General features: G+C 37.5%; 1 protein-coding gene across 1 annotated transcript in view; it reads right to left on the reverse strand.

Annotated features, from left to right (window-relative positions):
- LOC106875148 (AP-5 complex subunit mu-1) overlaps window positions 1-15,473 on the reverse strand; it is a 31,390-nt gene that overhangs the window by 10,543 nt on the left and 5,374 nt on the right. The window contains exons 3-10 of the mRNA XM_014923153.3: window positions 14,242-14,337; window positions 13,641-13,711; window positions 12,498-12,573; window positions 11,234-11,365; window positions 10,647-10,727; window positions 7,430-7,616; window positions 3,982-4,118; window positions 2,664-2,767 (exon numbers count right to left, since the gene is read on the reverse strand). Of these exons, the coding sequence (XP_014778639.1) occupies window positions 2,664-2,767; window positions 3,982-4,118; window positions 7,430-7,616; window positions 10,647-10,727; window positions 11,234-11,365; window positions 12,498-12,573; window positions 13,641-13,711; window positions 14,242-14,337 (884 nt within the window). The remainder of the gene's footprint in view (window positions 1-2,663; window positions 2,768-3,981; window positions 4,119-7,429; window positions 7,617-10,646; window positions 10,728-11,233; window positions 11,366-12,497; window positions 12,574-13,640; window positions 13,712-14,241; window positions 14,338-15,473) is intronic.

Here is a 15,473-nt window from a genome sequence, read left to right on the forward strand (position 1 = left end):
GTTCCCTCAACTGTTAGGGTGTGGCACTTTTTCACGCAGCTATCCTCATCCATTCTCACCACATGTCCATACCAGCGCAATCGTCTCTCTTGCACACCACAACTGATGCTTCTAATGTTCAGCTTTTCTCTCAAGATACTTACACTCTGATGGGTATTCACATTGACATTACACATCCAACGGAGCATACTATATACACACACATATATATATATATATAGATATAGATATATGTTCATCATGTTGAACCATTAAGCCCTACACATTTTTTTCCCTCTCAATCCTTTCTGCTGAAGGATGTAGGCTTGAAACGTCAAAGACTTTTCCATTCTTTCTGTGTGTCAAACTAATACACCTGCTTGTTGTTTCCTCACCTGTCTTCATCTTTTGTATTCTGTAAATGTGAACTATATATATATACACACACATGCACACATTTATATACACACACACACACATTCAGTTTCTTATTTCTTTATTGCCCACAAGGGGCTAAACATAGAGGGGACAAACAAGAACAGACAGAGGGATTAAGTTGATTACATCGACCCCAGTACGTAACTGGTACTTAATTTATCGACCCTGAAAGGATGAAAGGCAAAGTCTACCTCGGCGGAATTTGAACTCAGAACGTAACAGCAGACAAAATACCGCTAAACATTTCGCCCGGTGTGCTAGCGTTTCTGCCAAATCTAGCATTTCTGCTAGTGCTTCTGTCTCCCATATCCACACACACAAGGCTTTGGTTTTCCTGGGGTTATATTAGAAAATACTTGCCCAAGTACCATGTAAGGACCGATCCAAAACAACATAGATGGGAAGCAGGCTTCTTAACCACACAGCCACACCTGTGCCAATTATATAATACTTCAAACAAAATAACAGAGAAAGCATCTTTAATTGCTTCAGATAACTCTGGCAACATAACCGAAAATTAATGAATAATTAAGCTGCTCTCATTAGACTCATTTCATGTAGCTTTTCTAATTTTACTCTTTGGATGGTTTTAATGTTACCTGAGTATATTCTGATATCTCTGGCTCTTTTGATACTAACCTACCTGAGACCACCCCATGTTCTATGATATAACTTTCCTGTTTTTAAAGTGATTTAAATAAAACCTTCCATTAAAATTCCATGTTAATTTTATGTTCTAAACATCAGTTTAATAACTATGCTAAATAGCCATCTGTGTATCATACTTAATGTAAACACATAGGTGAAAGGCAAATTTACTGCAGTATTCATCCAGAGATAGCATCTCCAATGCTAAAAATACGATAGAAGGTGTCTATAAATTATTTTGACAACTTTCATATACTAATTGTGGAAGTTGTAAAGATAATTTATGAACACTGTATATATTGGTGGGTGGCGAAAATCATCCCAGTAGCAGCTAATGAGAATGCCTCACAGTCAGTCACATACATAGAAGAGATTTGTAACCTCTGATATAGAGAGAAACAACAAAAAGCATTCACCGGCTGAATAAAATCACTGGGCTAATACCGCAGTATATTTGCCTGTCAATGATGTATTTACATTGAGTACTATACACAGGTGGCTATTTAATTCAATACTGCTTCTACTGCATATAATGGACTACAGAGTTATTTTACTAAATTCTTAATTTTTTTCAAAATTAAATGAAACAAAGGCAGTGCATTTCAACAGAGATATGGTAACAAAAGGTTTACCATATAATGAGACATGTATTATTGCCTCCATATTGTTTAATAGCACAATAATGCATGTGACAAAACGATTAGAGAATAGCATTGTCACCAAATACTCTAAGGACAAGAATTCAGCCTCCAGGCTCTGATTACATCAACAACATTGTCGTCGTTGTTGTCGTCATCATCATCGTCACTCTCATACTTGCATGAGTCAGACAGATTTTGTCCAAGCAGATTTTCTATGGCTGGATGACTTTCCTGCCACCATTTGCCACCTGTTTTTAAGTAAGGTGATATTTTCCCAAGGCAAGGCATGTTTTTCATGGAAGAATAGAAACAAACATCATCTGCATGATACTCATTTACAATCATCACATTTAGATAGAAAGATAGATAGATAGATAGATAGATAGATAGATAGATAGATAGATAAACAGACAGACAGACAGATACAGAGACATACCATATCTAAATATAAATAAATAAATATAGATAGATAGATAGATACAGTGATACATCATATATATATATATATATATATATATATATATATAGCAAATGAAAGACAGAAGATAGAATATACTATGGTATTCACCCAAGGATAGCATCTCCTATGCTAAAAATACGATACAAGATATCTATAAATTATCTTTACAACTTTTACAATTAGTATGTGAAAGTTGTAAAGATAATTTACGGACACTATATATTGGTGGTGAGGGGGGGGGGGTAGTGAGATGGATTTCTTTTAATTTTTGTCTACTAAATCCACACACAAGACTTTGGTTGGCCCAGGGTTATAGTAGAAGACACTTGCCCAAGATGTTGTGCAGTGGGATTGATCTCAAGACCACATAGTTGGGAAGCAAATTTCTTAACCACACACTCACACCTATTCATGTAAAACAGTAGCACAGAAACAATACAATTATGAAAATATACAATCCATGAATGCAGATGGAAGATTGACAAATTTCATTTTACCGATTATATATTGGTATTTGTAGTTCACAGATATCAAAAGAATTTTTAATTTTAGGATTCAGCGTTAAGCGAACTTCAATGATGACTTTTCCTCCTGGTTCAACCTGCAAAAGAAAGACAGCCATTTTCTAGATTTACTATGGTAGACCATTAAGAAAATATTTGTTAGTTTAAAAATTAATTACCAGAAGGGAACAGGTAACAAAAAATCAAAATCTAGTTCAGAAGTTCCAAACCATGGACTCCTTTGATTGCTGTTTTTCTTGGGTGGACCCGCATAACTATTTGATGCTTAACAAATCCTTTATATTTTTTGTCATCATCATCATAATCATCATCGTTTAACGTCCACTTTCCATGCTAGCATGGGTTGGACGATTTGACTGAGGACTGGTGAACCAGATGGCTACACCAGGCTCCAATCTGATTTGGCAGAGTTTCTACAGCTGGATGCCCTTCCTAACGCCAACCACTCCGAGAGTGTAGTGGGTGCTTTTACGTGCCACCGGCACTAAAGTCAGTCAGGCAGTACTGGTAACGGCCATGCTCAAAATGGTGTATGTTACGTGCCACCCGCACAAGAGCCAGTCCAGCGGCACTGGCAACGATCTCGCTCGAAAATAATTAAATATTTCTTTCTACTAAAGGTACAAGGCCTGAAACTTTTGGGGGAGGGGAATAGTCGATTACGTCGACCCCAATGCTCGACTGGTATTTTTTTATCAACCCTAAAAGAATGAAAGGCAAAGTCAACCTTGGCGACATTTGAACTTAGAATGTAAAGACGGATGAAATGGTGCAAAGCAAATTGCCTGGAATGCTAACGATTCTGCCAGCTCGCTACCTTTTTATAATTAAATATTATTAGGAACAATATTAAAATAATGTTAAACTATTTTGTAAGTTGTAGGAGCACAAGCAATTTATTGCTCGTAAATTTTAACAAAAAATCTTATATGAACCCCCAAGGGTCATATGAACCCTCGTTGAGAACCACTGTTAGTAGATTAGTTGGAAATAAAAGCCAAATTATATTCTGGGTTCTTTAATACAACAGAAATGAAGATTGGTATACTTTGTTTCTGTTTTTATTTTTTAATATCTACTTTTACATACCTGCATGGATTGGAGGGAGTCTATTAAGGCAGATTTTCTATGATGCCCTTTCTGTTGCTAGTTTTAGGCAAAGTAAAAATGCCCCATGGCTAGAAATGTTTTTGCAGAATATTGAAAAAAATGACTATTTGGATGACAGTTGAATTAATTTCAATAAATTTATTTCATTAATTTTCTTTTCATGATTTCAGAGTGTACTTACCTGCATATCATAGTAGCCAGTTATTGGCATATCTTTGGGGGCATTGACCGAATAATTGCAGAGAGTAAACTGTTCTTGTGGTGGAATGAATCGAATTCTTCGAGAAGTGCTGCGAGCATCTAACTCTTGATTATCACCTGTAGTATTACAGAAATATAATATGTTATATTCTACACTGAACAATAAACATTCATTCATTTTATAGGCAAAAGGCATGTTACACAGGTACACAGGTATTTCATAGGTACATGTTTTATTAGGGTAGGGTTTAGCTGCTCAAACAGACATCAATCTTTAATCTTCTATCTTTTACTTGTTTCAGTCATTAAACCGTGGCCATGCTGGGGCACTGCTTTGAAGAATTTTAGTCGAATGAATCGACCCCCAGTATTTATGGTTTTTAAAACCAGCTACTAATTTTATTGGTCTCTTTTGCCAAACTGCTAAGTGACAGGAATGTAGACACATTAACACCTGTTGTCAAGTGGTGGTAGGGGACAAACAGATAAAACCCACACACACACGTGTATATGTATGACCAGCTTCTTTCAGTTTCCATCTTACATATCCACTCACAAGGCTTTGGTTGGCCTGAGGCTATAGCAGAAGACATTCACCTAAAGGGCCACACAATGGAACTGAACCCAGAAGCATGTGGTTGGGAAGCAAGCTTCTTACTGCACAGCCACACCTGTACATATATATATATACACACACATATATATTGGCACCCATGCCTGGCTCATAAGCGCTGGTTTCCCGGTTTCATTGGTGTATAGGTTCCCCACCTGGATGGGACGCCAGTCTGTCGCAGGCAAGCTGCTAGATGCAGGAGGAAAGAGTGAGAGAAAGTTGTGGTGAAAGAGTCAGCAGAGTCTGCTAGAGTCACGTGGAGCTTAGGTGTTTTGCTTATAAACACAGACCTGGTCTGAGATCTGAACCAGCGATCCCTCAACAGCAGCTCTGCTGATCTAACCACTAAGCCATGTGCCTCCACTAGGAAGGGCATCCAGTCATAGAAACTACGCCTAATCAAAAGCCTGGTGCAGCTCCCCAGCTTGCAAGTTCCAGTCAAACCATCCAACATGGACAATGGACATTAAATGATGCTACAGATGATGATGTGGGTAGGATAGCACACACAGAGAAACCAAAAGGTTAACTTAAACCATTATTTGAGATTTTTAGTTCACATGAACATCATGTTGTTATGGTGCCAAATAAAACTATAATTCTGTTTACAAAAGTTTTGTTTATGAAGATATCTATTTGCAAAGTCACTATAGCCCACCGAGATAAATTTAGCAGTCACATGCATATATAATGGGTGGGTTGGGAAGGGAGATAGTATGTGTTTGGGGCATGCATGTACACACACTCACATACACAGAGAAATACTATATTATAACATTGCATGCACACACACACACACACACAGAGAAACATTATATTATATCATTTGACTATGTGATTTTTTTTAGCAACATGTAAGAAAACACCATAAAGTTATATGTATACACACACACACACACACACACACATACACACTTACACACACACACACATATACACACTTACACACACACACATATTTATGCATACATAAATGCACAAACACACAGAAACACATAACCATAACAGCATGTGACCATGTGACACATGACCAAAACACCCCTATCCCCACCCACCACACACACACACACACACAGAGCATAAAGTCATATCACACAAGTGCACACACACAAACACACAGAAAAATACTAAGTTATGACATCATGTGACATGTGACTTATTACCAACATATAAGAAAACAACATGAAGATAGACATCTTTAACATAATAAAAACAAACGGCAATATATAATATTTCTTCTTATTATTCAACATTTTTTCACATTTTCTATTTTCTTCTTTTTTTTTAATTTTTACTAGTTTAGCATCTTTGAATTTCTGGTACAGAAACCAAGAATTTGCCTTTGATATATAATCAGCACCATCATCATGGATTGGTGCAGGCGTGGCTGTGTGGTAAGAAGCTTGCTTTCCAACCACATGGTTCCGGGTTCAGTCCCACTGTGTGACATCTTGGGCAAGTATCTTCTATTATAGCCACGGGCCAACCAAAGCTTTGTGAGTGGATTGGTAGACGGAAACTGAAAGAAGCCTGTCATATATATATATATATATATATATATATATGTGTGTGTGTGTGTGTGTGTGCGCATGTGTATGTGTGTGTGTGTGTGTTTATGTGTGTCTTTGTGTCTATGCTTGTCCTCCATCACCACTTGACAACTGATGCTGGTGTGTTTACATCCCCGTAACTTAGCAGTTCGACAAAAGAGACCAATTCAATAATTCTACAAAGAATAAGTCCTGGGGTTGATCTGCTTGACTAAAATCGTTCAAGGCAGTGCTCCAACATGGTCACAGTCAAATGACAGCAACAAGAGTCATCATCACCACTGTTTTAACGTCCACTTTTCGAAGCTTGCATGGGTCAGATGGAATTTGTTGAAGGAGATTTTCTAAGGCCAGATGCCCTTCCTGTCAACAACCCTCAAGTGTCTCCCAGTAAGGCAATATTCCCTCATGACCAAATGTATTTTCATGGAAGACTGGAAATGAAAGACACGACGTGTGTGACAGTGATACTTGCGTCTATCATGTGATATCAAAACAAAGCAACAGTAAGACAAACACACCCACACTAATATATATGTGTTTGTGTGTATAATATATATATATATATATATACACACACCATAGGTTTCTTTCAATTTCTGTCTATCAAATATACTTACAGATGTCTTCTACTCTGGCTCAGGACTATAGCAGAAAACACTTGCCCAAGGTACCACTTAGTGGGACTGAACCCAAAACCATGAGATTGAAAGCAGACTTCTTAACCACACAGCCACATCTGTGTCTAAGATCATATCTAATATAATCTGACCGAAAGGCAGCGAGCTGGCAGAAACGTTAGCATGCCGGGCGAAATGCTTAGTGGTATTTCGTCTGCCTTTACGTTCTGAGTTCAAGTTCTGCAGAGGTCGACTTTACCTTTCATCCTTTCAGGGTTGATAAATTAAGTACCAGTTGCACACTGGGGTCGATCTAATCAACTGGCCCAATCCCCCAAAATTCCCGGGCCTTGTGCCTAGAGTAGAAAAGAATATTTTTTAGGTGGTGAGCTGGTAGAAATGTTAGCACACTGGGCGAAATGTGTAGCAGTATTTTATCTGCCTTTACGTTCTGAGTTCAAATTCTGCAGAGGTCGACTTTGCCTTTCATCCTTTCAGGGTTGATAAATTAAGAACCAGTTGCATACTGGGGTCGATCTAATCGACTGGCCCCAACTCCCCCAAAACTTTAGGCCTTGTGCCTAGAGTAGAAAAAAAAATGATAATAATTTGACGGAATTTAAACAGAAATTAATGTAGTCTTACTTAATGCGTCATCAACATCAGCACTTTGAACACAGGGGTGAACTGTAAAATTATCCAAACAGAATCTTTCATTTGTAGGCATTTGGATAATGTTGAGTGTGACCTCAGGAACAATACCATCCAGATCACACTTACATGTCACCCTGCCATACACTTCCCAGTCATTTCCCTTCTGATTGGTTCCACACTGAAAGAAAATAAACCAATGAGATTACAGTAAAAAAAATACGAAGTAGTAATTTCAGTGAATATTTCACAAATTCTTGTGTAATGAATGATGTTATATTCGGTTATCAGCTAAATTTGTTTGATTTTTTTTTCTTTTTTACTCGACAATCCATGTTATCATCATCATCATCCAGTGTTTTAAATCCAGGTTTAGTTCCCTCAATGTCATAGCAACTGCCCTCACACCATCTCGCCCAGTTTTGGGCATTCTCCTTTTTCAAACCAACCCTCAAATGCAAAAATCACCCCGGGTCCTATATGCAAAGTTAGACCTACATTACATGTTTTAATGCATTAAGAACTTTTTTCTTGAATATGTGCTGCTGAAATTGGGGGCATCTAATATGACCAGGCATTTTTTAAACCATCAAATATGTAATTTTATTTTAAAATTATAAAGGGAGCTTACTCTGTCGCTACGTACTGAAATAAAACATGTTAAATGAATAGAAGGTGATAAATTCTGTAAATTTTTCCTTCCGTAGAAAAAGGAAATAATAAATGATTTCCTCTATCATTTTGATTATAGAACCCATGCTAGCATGGAAAGCGGACGTTAAACGATGATGATGATGATGATGATGAAAGGAAAGAAAAAAAAAGCAAATAAACAAGATTTCACAACTCAATTAACACAATATCATCAATTGATAACAACATGCTTATGTAAATGTCACTGTATAATAGATCCTCTAGTTTAGAGAGTGTGAAGGTCATCTAAGTTACTTTTAATATCCGTCACAAAATTTGGAAGGAAAGATAAGTAGACAGAATAAGCATCCTATGTACTACACTAAAATCTCTATTGCTACAATTTTGTCGGTCATGAGTCTCTCTTTTGTCTTTAACATTTATTTCTATTCATTCAATGCAAAAAGCTTAGCTAAAAAAGAAAAAAAAAAAAAATTAAAGAAAAAGCCAGGAATGTAGTATGAAGGTACTTTCTAACAAACAGATATATAGTTAATCTTACGTTTTTATGATTGTAATTTTAAAATACTAGTACTTTAATTTTAATTAGTTATTCTAAGAAATACTCTTACCACTGCCACTAGTTTGTCATTAATGCTCTGTGAGTTCTTTTTATATTGATACACATGCTAATAATAAGTTTATTGAAGAAATAAGCCTAGGGAACTACCACACTGTCATCTAATCCAACCTGCTATAAATGACAGCCAAAATCCCTCAGATTACACCCTACCATCTTAAAAGCAAAGAACACATTAGACAATGCAGTCCTAGAAATAAAGGAACTCTATTAGTCAGGGATGACCATCCATCTGCACCTGTATGTGCAGGGATGGACATGATTATTATTTTTTTTTTTTAGGAGAATTACATGCTTGGACAGTTCCTCCAGTATGCAAGACTTCCTTGTCCATGCCATCAATGTTTATCTAAGGGACAGGTCACCACCAATAGGGTTTGGCACCAGTATATTACTACAGGTATTGCTTTCAGAACGTAATGAGCCTGAATAGACACTGCTTGACTATAACAGTTCTACCAATCCACAATCCTAGATCGGTATTTTTTTATGGACAAAGCAAAGCTGACTTTCGTGGGATTTGAACTCAGTGTGCAAAGAGTTGTAACACATACTATGAGGCATTCCAGCCAATGCTCTAATGACTCTGCCAATTTGCTATGTGTGTGTGAGTGTGTGTGTGTATGCATATATATGCATGTGTGTATGCATATATATATATGTGTGTGTGTGTATGCATATATATATATATATATATATATATATATATATATGTGCTGTGCGTGAGAAGACCCGGCAAGCCAAGTAAGATCGTTGCCAGTGCCCCTGGACTGGTTCTTGTGCGGGTGGCACATGAGATGCACCATTTTGAGCGTGGCCGTTGCCAGTACCTCCTGACTGGCTCCCGTAGGATTTTCGAGCGAGATCGTTGCCAGTGCCCCTGGACTGGCTTGTGCGGGTGGCACATAAAAGACACCATTTCGAGCGTGGCCGTTTTCGTGCGGGTGACACGTAAAAGCACCCACTACACTCTCTGAGTGGTTGGCGTTAGGAAGGGCATCCAGCTGTAGAAACTCTGCCAAATCAGACTGGAGCCTGGTGTTGCCATCCGGTTTCACCAGTCCTCAGTCAAATCGTCCAACCCATGCTAGCATGGAAAGCGGACGTTAAACGATGATGATGATGATGATGATATATATATATATATGTGTGTGTGTGTATAATATATAATAAATATAATAATAATAATGAAATTATTGTGTATAGTGCTCAGGTGCACTACAACTCACCAAAGGTGCATGTACGGTACAGAGAATTATGTACAAAAGTCAGGAAAGTGAACAGTGTAAGAGTCATGATATACATGTGTGCATGCGTATGGAGGTGATGATATCAGGTGTAGTGTTGGCAAATTTCAGGAAGCATGGAGGTTTTAAAGGAAGCAATGCATCTGTAGTGGCGCGTGTGGCCGCCATCTTGGGAAGTGCCATTGCGCATGTGCAAGGGACTTGCCGTCAGCGGAAGTACCTGGGCACACATGCGCAAGGCAACAGGTGGAGAGAGAGCAATAGCGTTCGCTCTCTTCTCTATCTAGCAGCTGTCGTGACAACACGTATCTCCCAGTGCTCTCTCAGCTCGATACCGACATGTGGTCGAAGCTTCCTTGGTATTCTAGCGGCATGCCTGTTCACCCAGGAACGAAACGGCTCTACACCAACCTAGAATAAATTATTGATCTCTTGTTACTGTTATCCCTGGTGTTGTTGTATTTCTGGATTTTAATGATTAATATAAGAACTGGGGAGAGATGGCCGAGCCGTCATATCTCATCCAATTCTTATACATCTATATATATATATATATGTATATATATATATATATTAAAAAGAGAAGAAAACAAGATGAACAATTTGAAAATGCTTATGACCAGAGTGACTTGAGACTCAACAACAACAATAATAATAATGGTACTGAAAACTTTAAATAGATTTTACTTACAATAGCAGCTCTAACATTTTCAGAGACACAAATATAGATTTGATTTCTCCCCTTGTGTGTATTAGGTCTCCAAGCAGGTTGCTGTGAAATACAAAGATATGAACTAAGGATGAACAAAAATTCAATCATTTATTATCGTATCAAATCATATCAAATCAAAGCTTCAAAAATGAATAAGAATACTATCCTTATTAACTTTTGTAAATATCTTTTGATATATACATATCAAAACATTACTGCTATATTCTCTTTGCTGAGGATCCAGTTGGGTTAAGGGCTTGTGTTGGTTAACCCCAAGCCACATGGTCACAGCAGATGAGGTATCTCATGGAGATGGTGACAGACTGGGGATCTGCCCAATGGGTTACCCGAGAGGACCCAGGAATATACTGACAAATGGTGAATGCAGCAACATGCTGCAATAGCACATCTTTTCCCACCTGACTGGGACACTGTATGTGTATGTGTGCGTGTAAATATATATAACTTTGTCTTCATCCTTAGTCAGAAGAAATCTACATCTTAATTCCTAACAGATAATATACTTAGAATAAATTTTTTGTCAATATACAAAGATTTCCACTTACTTTTTGATTTCCGGCAGCAAAGATTGATTTATTGGCAATTTTAGCATTGATTGACGTCAAATTAACATCGCGTATTTTCCCTAAAGGTACAGTTTCAATCAGAAATGTGGATATATCATTGAATAAAGAATTCTGAAAATACCAGAGGAACATTTCTGAGAAGTTACATATATACAGAGGATATTCAAACAATTACTACTCAGATTATAATCTGAATTATGCTTTCTTCCATCTTGTAGATTCCAAACCTACAGGTAATTGTAGGAAAATAAACACAATGAGATCCAAATACTTTATTAAATGGATATCACATATTGTTAAGAACCAGTCGAGAGTTACAAAAATCCAAGACAACATGTTATTGATCTGTTGGGTAAAGGATTATTTCTTCAGGCAAGCACAGTGGTATATTCAAGACCCAGTAGCATAGTGAGAAGTGGATGACGGGGGTGGCTCTTTCATGGGGGTGACACTTTTGAGTCTGTTGCATCAGTATGTGTAGAGGTGGAAACAACAAACTCATGGGCAGCACATGCTCTAGCTACACCACTGCTTTGTAGTATTAAACGTAGCACTGTGTAATACATTAGTGTAGAAGATAGATTTTATACATTTTACAAACCTTCTTAGATATACTACTACTACTACCACCACCACCACCATCATCATTTAATGTCTGTTGTCCATGCTGGCAAGTCAGAAGGCTGCACCAGACTCCAGCCTGTTTTGGCATGGTTTCTACAGCTGGAGGCCCTTCCTAATGCCAAACCACTCTGAGAGTGTAATGAGTGCTTTTTACGTACCACCAGCACAAGTGCCATTTGCATGGCACTGGTATCTGCCATGATTATGGTTTTACCTGGTTTGATGGGTTTTCTCAAGCACAGCATAATGCCAAATGGTTTCAGTCTTTGGCTCTGTGAGGCCCAACGCTCAAAGATGCTTTTACATGACACTGGCATTGGTGCATGGGTGCCATTTGCATGACACCAATATCTACCACAAATGTGATTCTGCTCGGCTTGATGGGTCTTCTTCTCAAGCACAACATAATGCCAAAGGTCTCAGTCATTGCCTCTGTGAGGCCCAAAAGGTGCTCTTTACATGCCACCTACATGGTTGCTGGCTATGTGGCACCAGCATCGGCCACATGATAACAACTCTGTCACCTCACAGCCTTATAAAAATCTATAGTGATAAAAAAAAATCTATAATAGTAAAAAGAAAAAAAGAAACAAAAACAAATTCAAACCCTTTGACTTACCTCATTATTTAAGTGTGAAGTATGTACAATATCAGATAAGGCACTCAGCAAACCGTGACACAATGTTACACCAGGACTAAATAAAAGAAAGATACAGAATTATGTGAAAGATCTATTGCTTCTTTTTTTTTTTGGAAGGGGTTTCATTTAAAGCAGGGGTTCTCAACTGAGGTCCATGAGACTCTTGGGGGTCCATGTAAGATTTTGTCAAGATTTATCTGCAATAAATTGGTTGTACTTCCACGATACACAAAATGTTTTAACAGTTTTTCTTATACAGTTCTTTATAATATTTAATTATAAAAATGTAATGGGATTTTTGAAACATTGAATGACTAGAAATCAAAAATGTCCGTAGGTAAAAAAAATGGTTGAGAACAACTGATTTAAAGAAACACAATCCTTAAGTCTTTTAACTTGCTTCAAATTTCAGTCACTAATTCCTTTGTTGACATTAATCAGGATATTAAAATAGGTGCAGAAAATTGCAACAAATAACAAAATGCTATGCTGGAAAGGATTTATGCAACCCTTAGAAAAGTGGCAGAAGCTTATCCCGAGATTATGGCCTGCGTATGGCCCAATATTCTTAGAATGTAAGGAGTTAAGGGCCAAAACATTTTCATAAGGAGGGTACATATTCTTTACTGAATGTCTTCTGCTATTCAGCTTGTTCTAGAGAGTTTCTGACCAAATGCTCTGTAGCTTGACTTTTGTGATTCTTAAGCATGGCCACTACTCTATTTGGTTGTTTCAAAGTATCACCATCATTATTTAATGTCCATGTTCCATGCTGGCATGGGGTGGATAGTTTGACCAGATCTGATGGAGCCAAGGACTGCATTGTGCTTTGGCATGGTTTCTATGACTGGATACCCTTCCTAACGCCAACTACTTTACAACATGTGCTGCGTGCTTTTTTTCATGCTGCCATCATCAGTGAGTCTACAAACATCAAGAGGTAACCTTTATGCTAGGAGATGGGAAAATGATATGAATAAAGTACGAGAGAAAAGGGCCAAAGCAGAAGAGGTTTCGTTTTCAACCAAAATTAATTTTTATGAATAAAAAATACTATCTAAACACCATTAAGCAATTTCTTTCAGAGAATCAAAGTAAAGGATGTTTTAAAGCTTAACTTACATTTCAATAAGGAAAGATTTGGAATGAGATGCTGAATCCACAAATGGTAAACAGCAGAAAAGGAACTGGTCCTAAACAAAAAGAAAATTAGAAAAAATACATTAAATAAAAATGTGAATAGTTCAGAGATTGTGTCAAAATTGACTTTGGTGGCATTTGAATTCAGGATATAAAGAGCTGGAAAAAATGCTACTAATTGTCTGATGTGCTAATGATTCTGCAAGGTTGCCATCCATCAAAAAATTTTTTTTTGCACAAATAATAACAATGTTTTCAGCCAAGAAAGAACTCTTAGCTACTTCATTACAACCTACCATAGATAATGGATTACAAGATGAATGATTGACACATAGAATTAATGGGATCCTCGATCCATCATATTTCCCTTGGACATTTGCCACACACTACTTACAAACATCAACAAATAAGAAATTCATTTGTAAGCCCTATGGACACAAGAGAAAAAGCTAGAAAACTTCTGAGGTAGGAGGAAACAGGTGATGAAAGAGTAGGAGTAAAAAAAGAGAGGCTGACTTAAAGAAAACAACAACATAGAAATATGAAAGTTCAAAAAAATATTTTGGAATATGGCACAATTTACCTTATTTAAAACAATAACAGGAAAGAGTTTTCCACCAGCAGTGTTTATAGAATAGAATGGACTTTTATCTTGGTTAGAACATTTCTGTTCAGAGTTCTGAAACAAAATAAACACATGACACTTTAGAAATATTTTAAATGTAATACGTCTGGCTGTGAGCAACATTCTTACGTTCATATTAAAAACTATATTTGCAGTAGGAGTTAGATGAATTAAATTTCAGAAATGGAAGTGACCCTTGCTGTATGAATGGCAACTTTAACCCTTTTGTTACCATATTGAAAGTGAGACTGTAGTTTACAGTCAGAAAACACATGTGAAGAGAGGGGGAAATACAAACTCACTCACACACATGTGCATGCATACATACACACACACACACACACACACATCATCACCATTTAATGTCTGCTTTCCATGCTGGCAAGGGTTGGATGGTTTGACAGAAGCTAGCAAGCTGGAGGGCTACACTAGGCTCCAGTCATCTATTTTGCTAAGGTTTCTATAGCTGAATGCCCTTTCTAATACCAACCACTTTACAGAGTGTACTGGGTGTATTTTAAGTGGTGCCAACAGTACAGCTGCTTTATTACATGGCTCTGTCATGATTGCTGTTTTGTGTAGTCTGGCATGGGTGCTTTTTTTATGTGGTGCCAGCATGGGTGCTTTTTTATATGGCACCATAAGAATATGATTGTGAATACAAGTAGCCAAAATAGTGTTCTTCTGAAGGGTCTTCTCTTTTTTTGAGTAACATTATTCACCAGAGTGCATAACTCAGAAATCGGAGAGGCTCTCCAGGTAGAGCCACTATTTGTCTGAATTGAAAGATCACAGCCCTGACACTATGGATATGTCGTAAAAATGTCTTAAGAAAGAACTACTGGACAGGTTTTATGGGAAAAAAAAAAAAACCAACTGGCAGGAGACACAGGGGTAGACCACAAGCAAGATGGTCAGATAACGTCCATGTGCTTGGTTGGTCTCACTTGGAATCTAACTGGATCAATTGGAGATGGTTGCTTCTGACAGGACCCAATGGAAGGCATGCTTGAGGACTCTGCTCCCATAACCTTCCCACAAATAAGTGGGCAAAGAAGATCAGATGACATGAGGCTTCTTCAGTTTCCCAATTTCACTCACAATGTATTGGTTTACCAGTAGCTATAGTGTAGAACATCATCAGCTGACAACATTCATACAGTGGGACTGGACTTCTAATCAAATGGTTC

Source organism: Octopus bimaculoides, chromosome 6 (genome assembly GCF_046866305.1).
Source record: "Octopus bimaculoides isolate indiv1 chromosome 6, ASM4686630v1, whole genome shotgun sequence".
NCBI classification, from domain to species: Eukaryota; Metazoa; Mollusca; class Cephalopoda; order Octopoda; family Octopodidae; genus Octopus; species Octopus bimaculoides.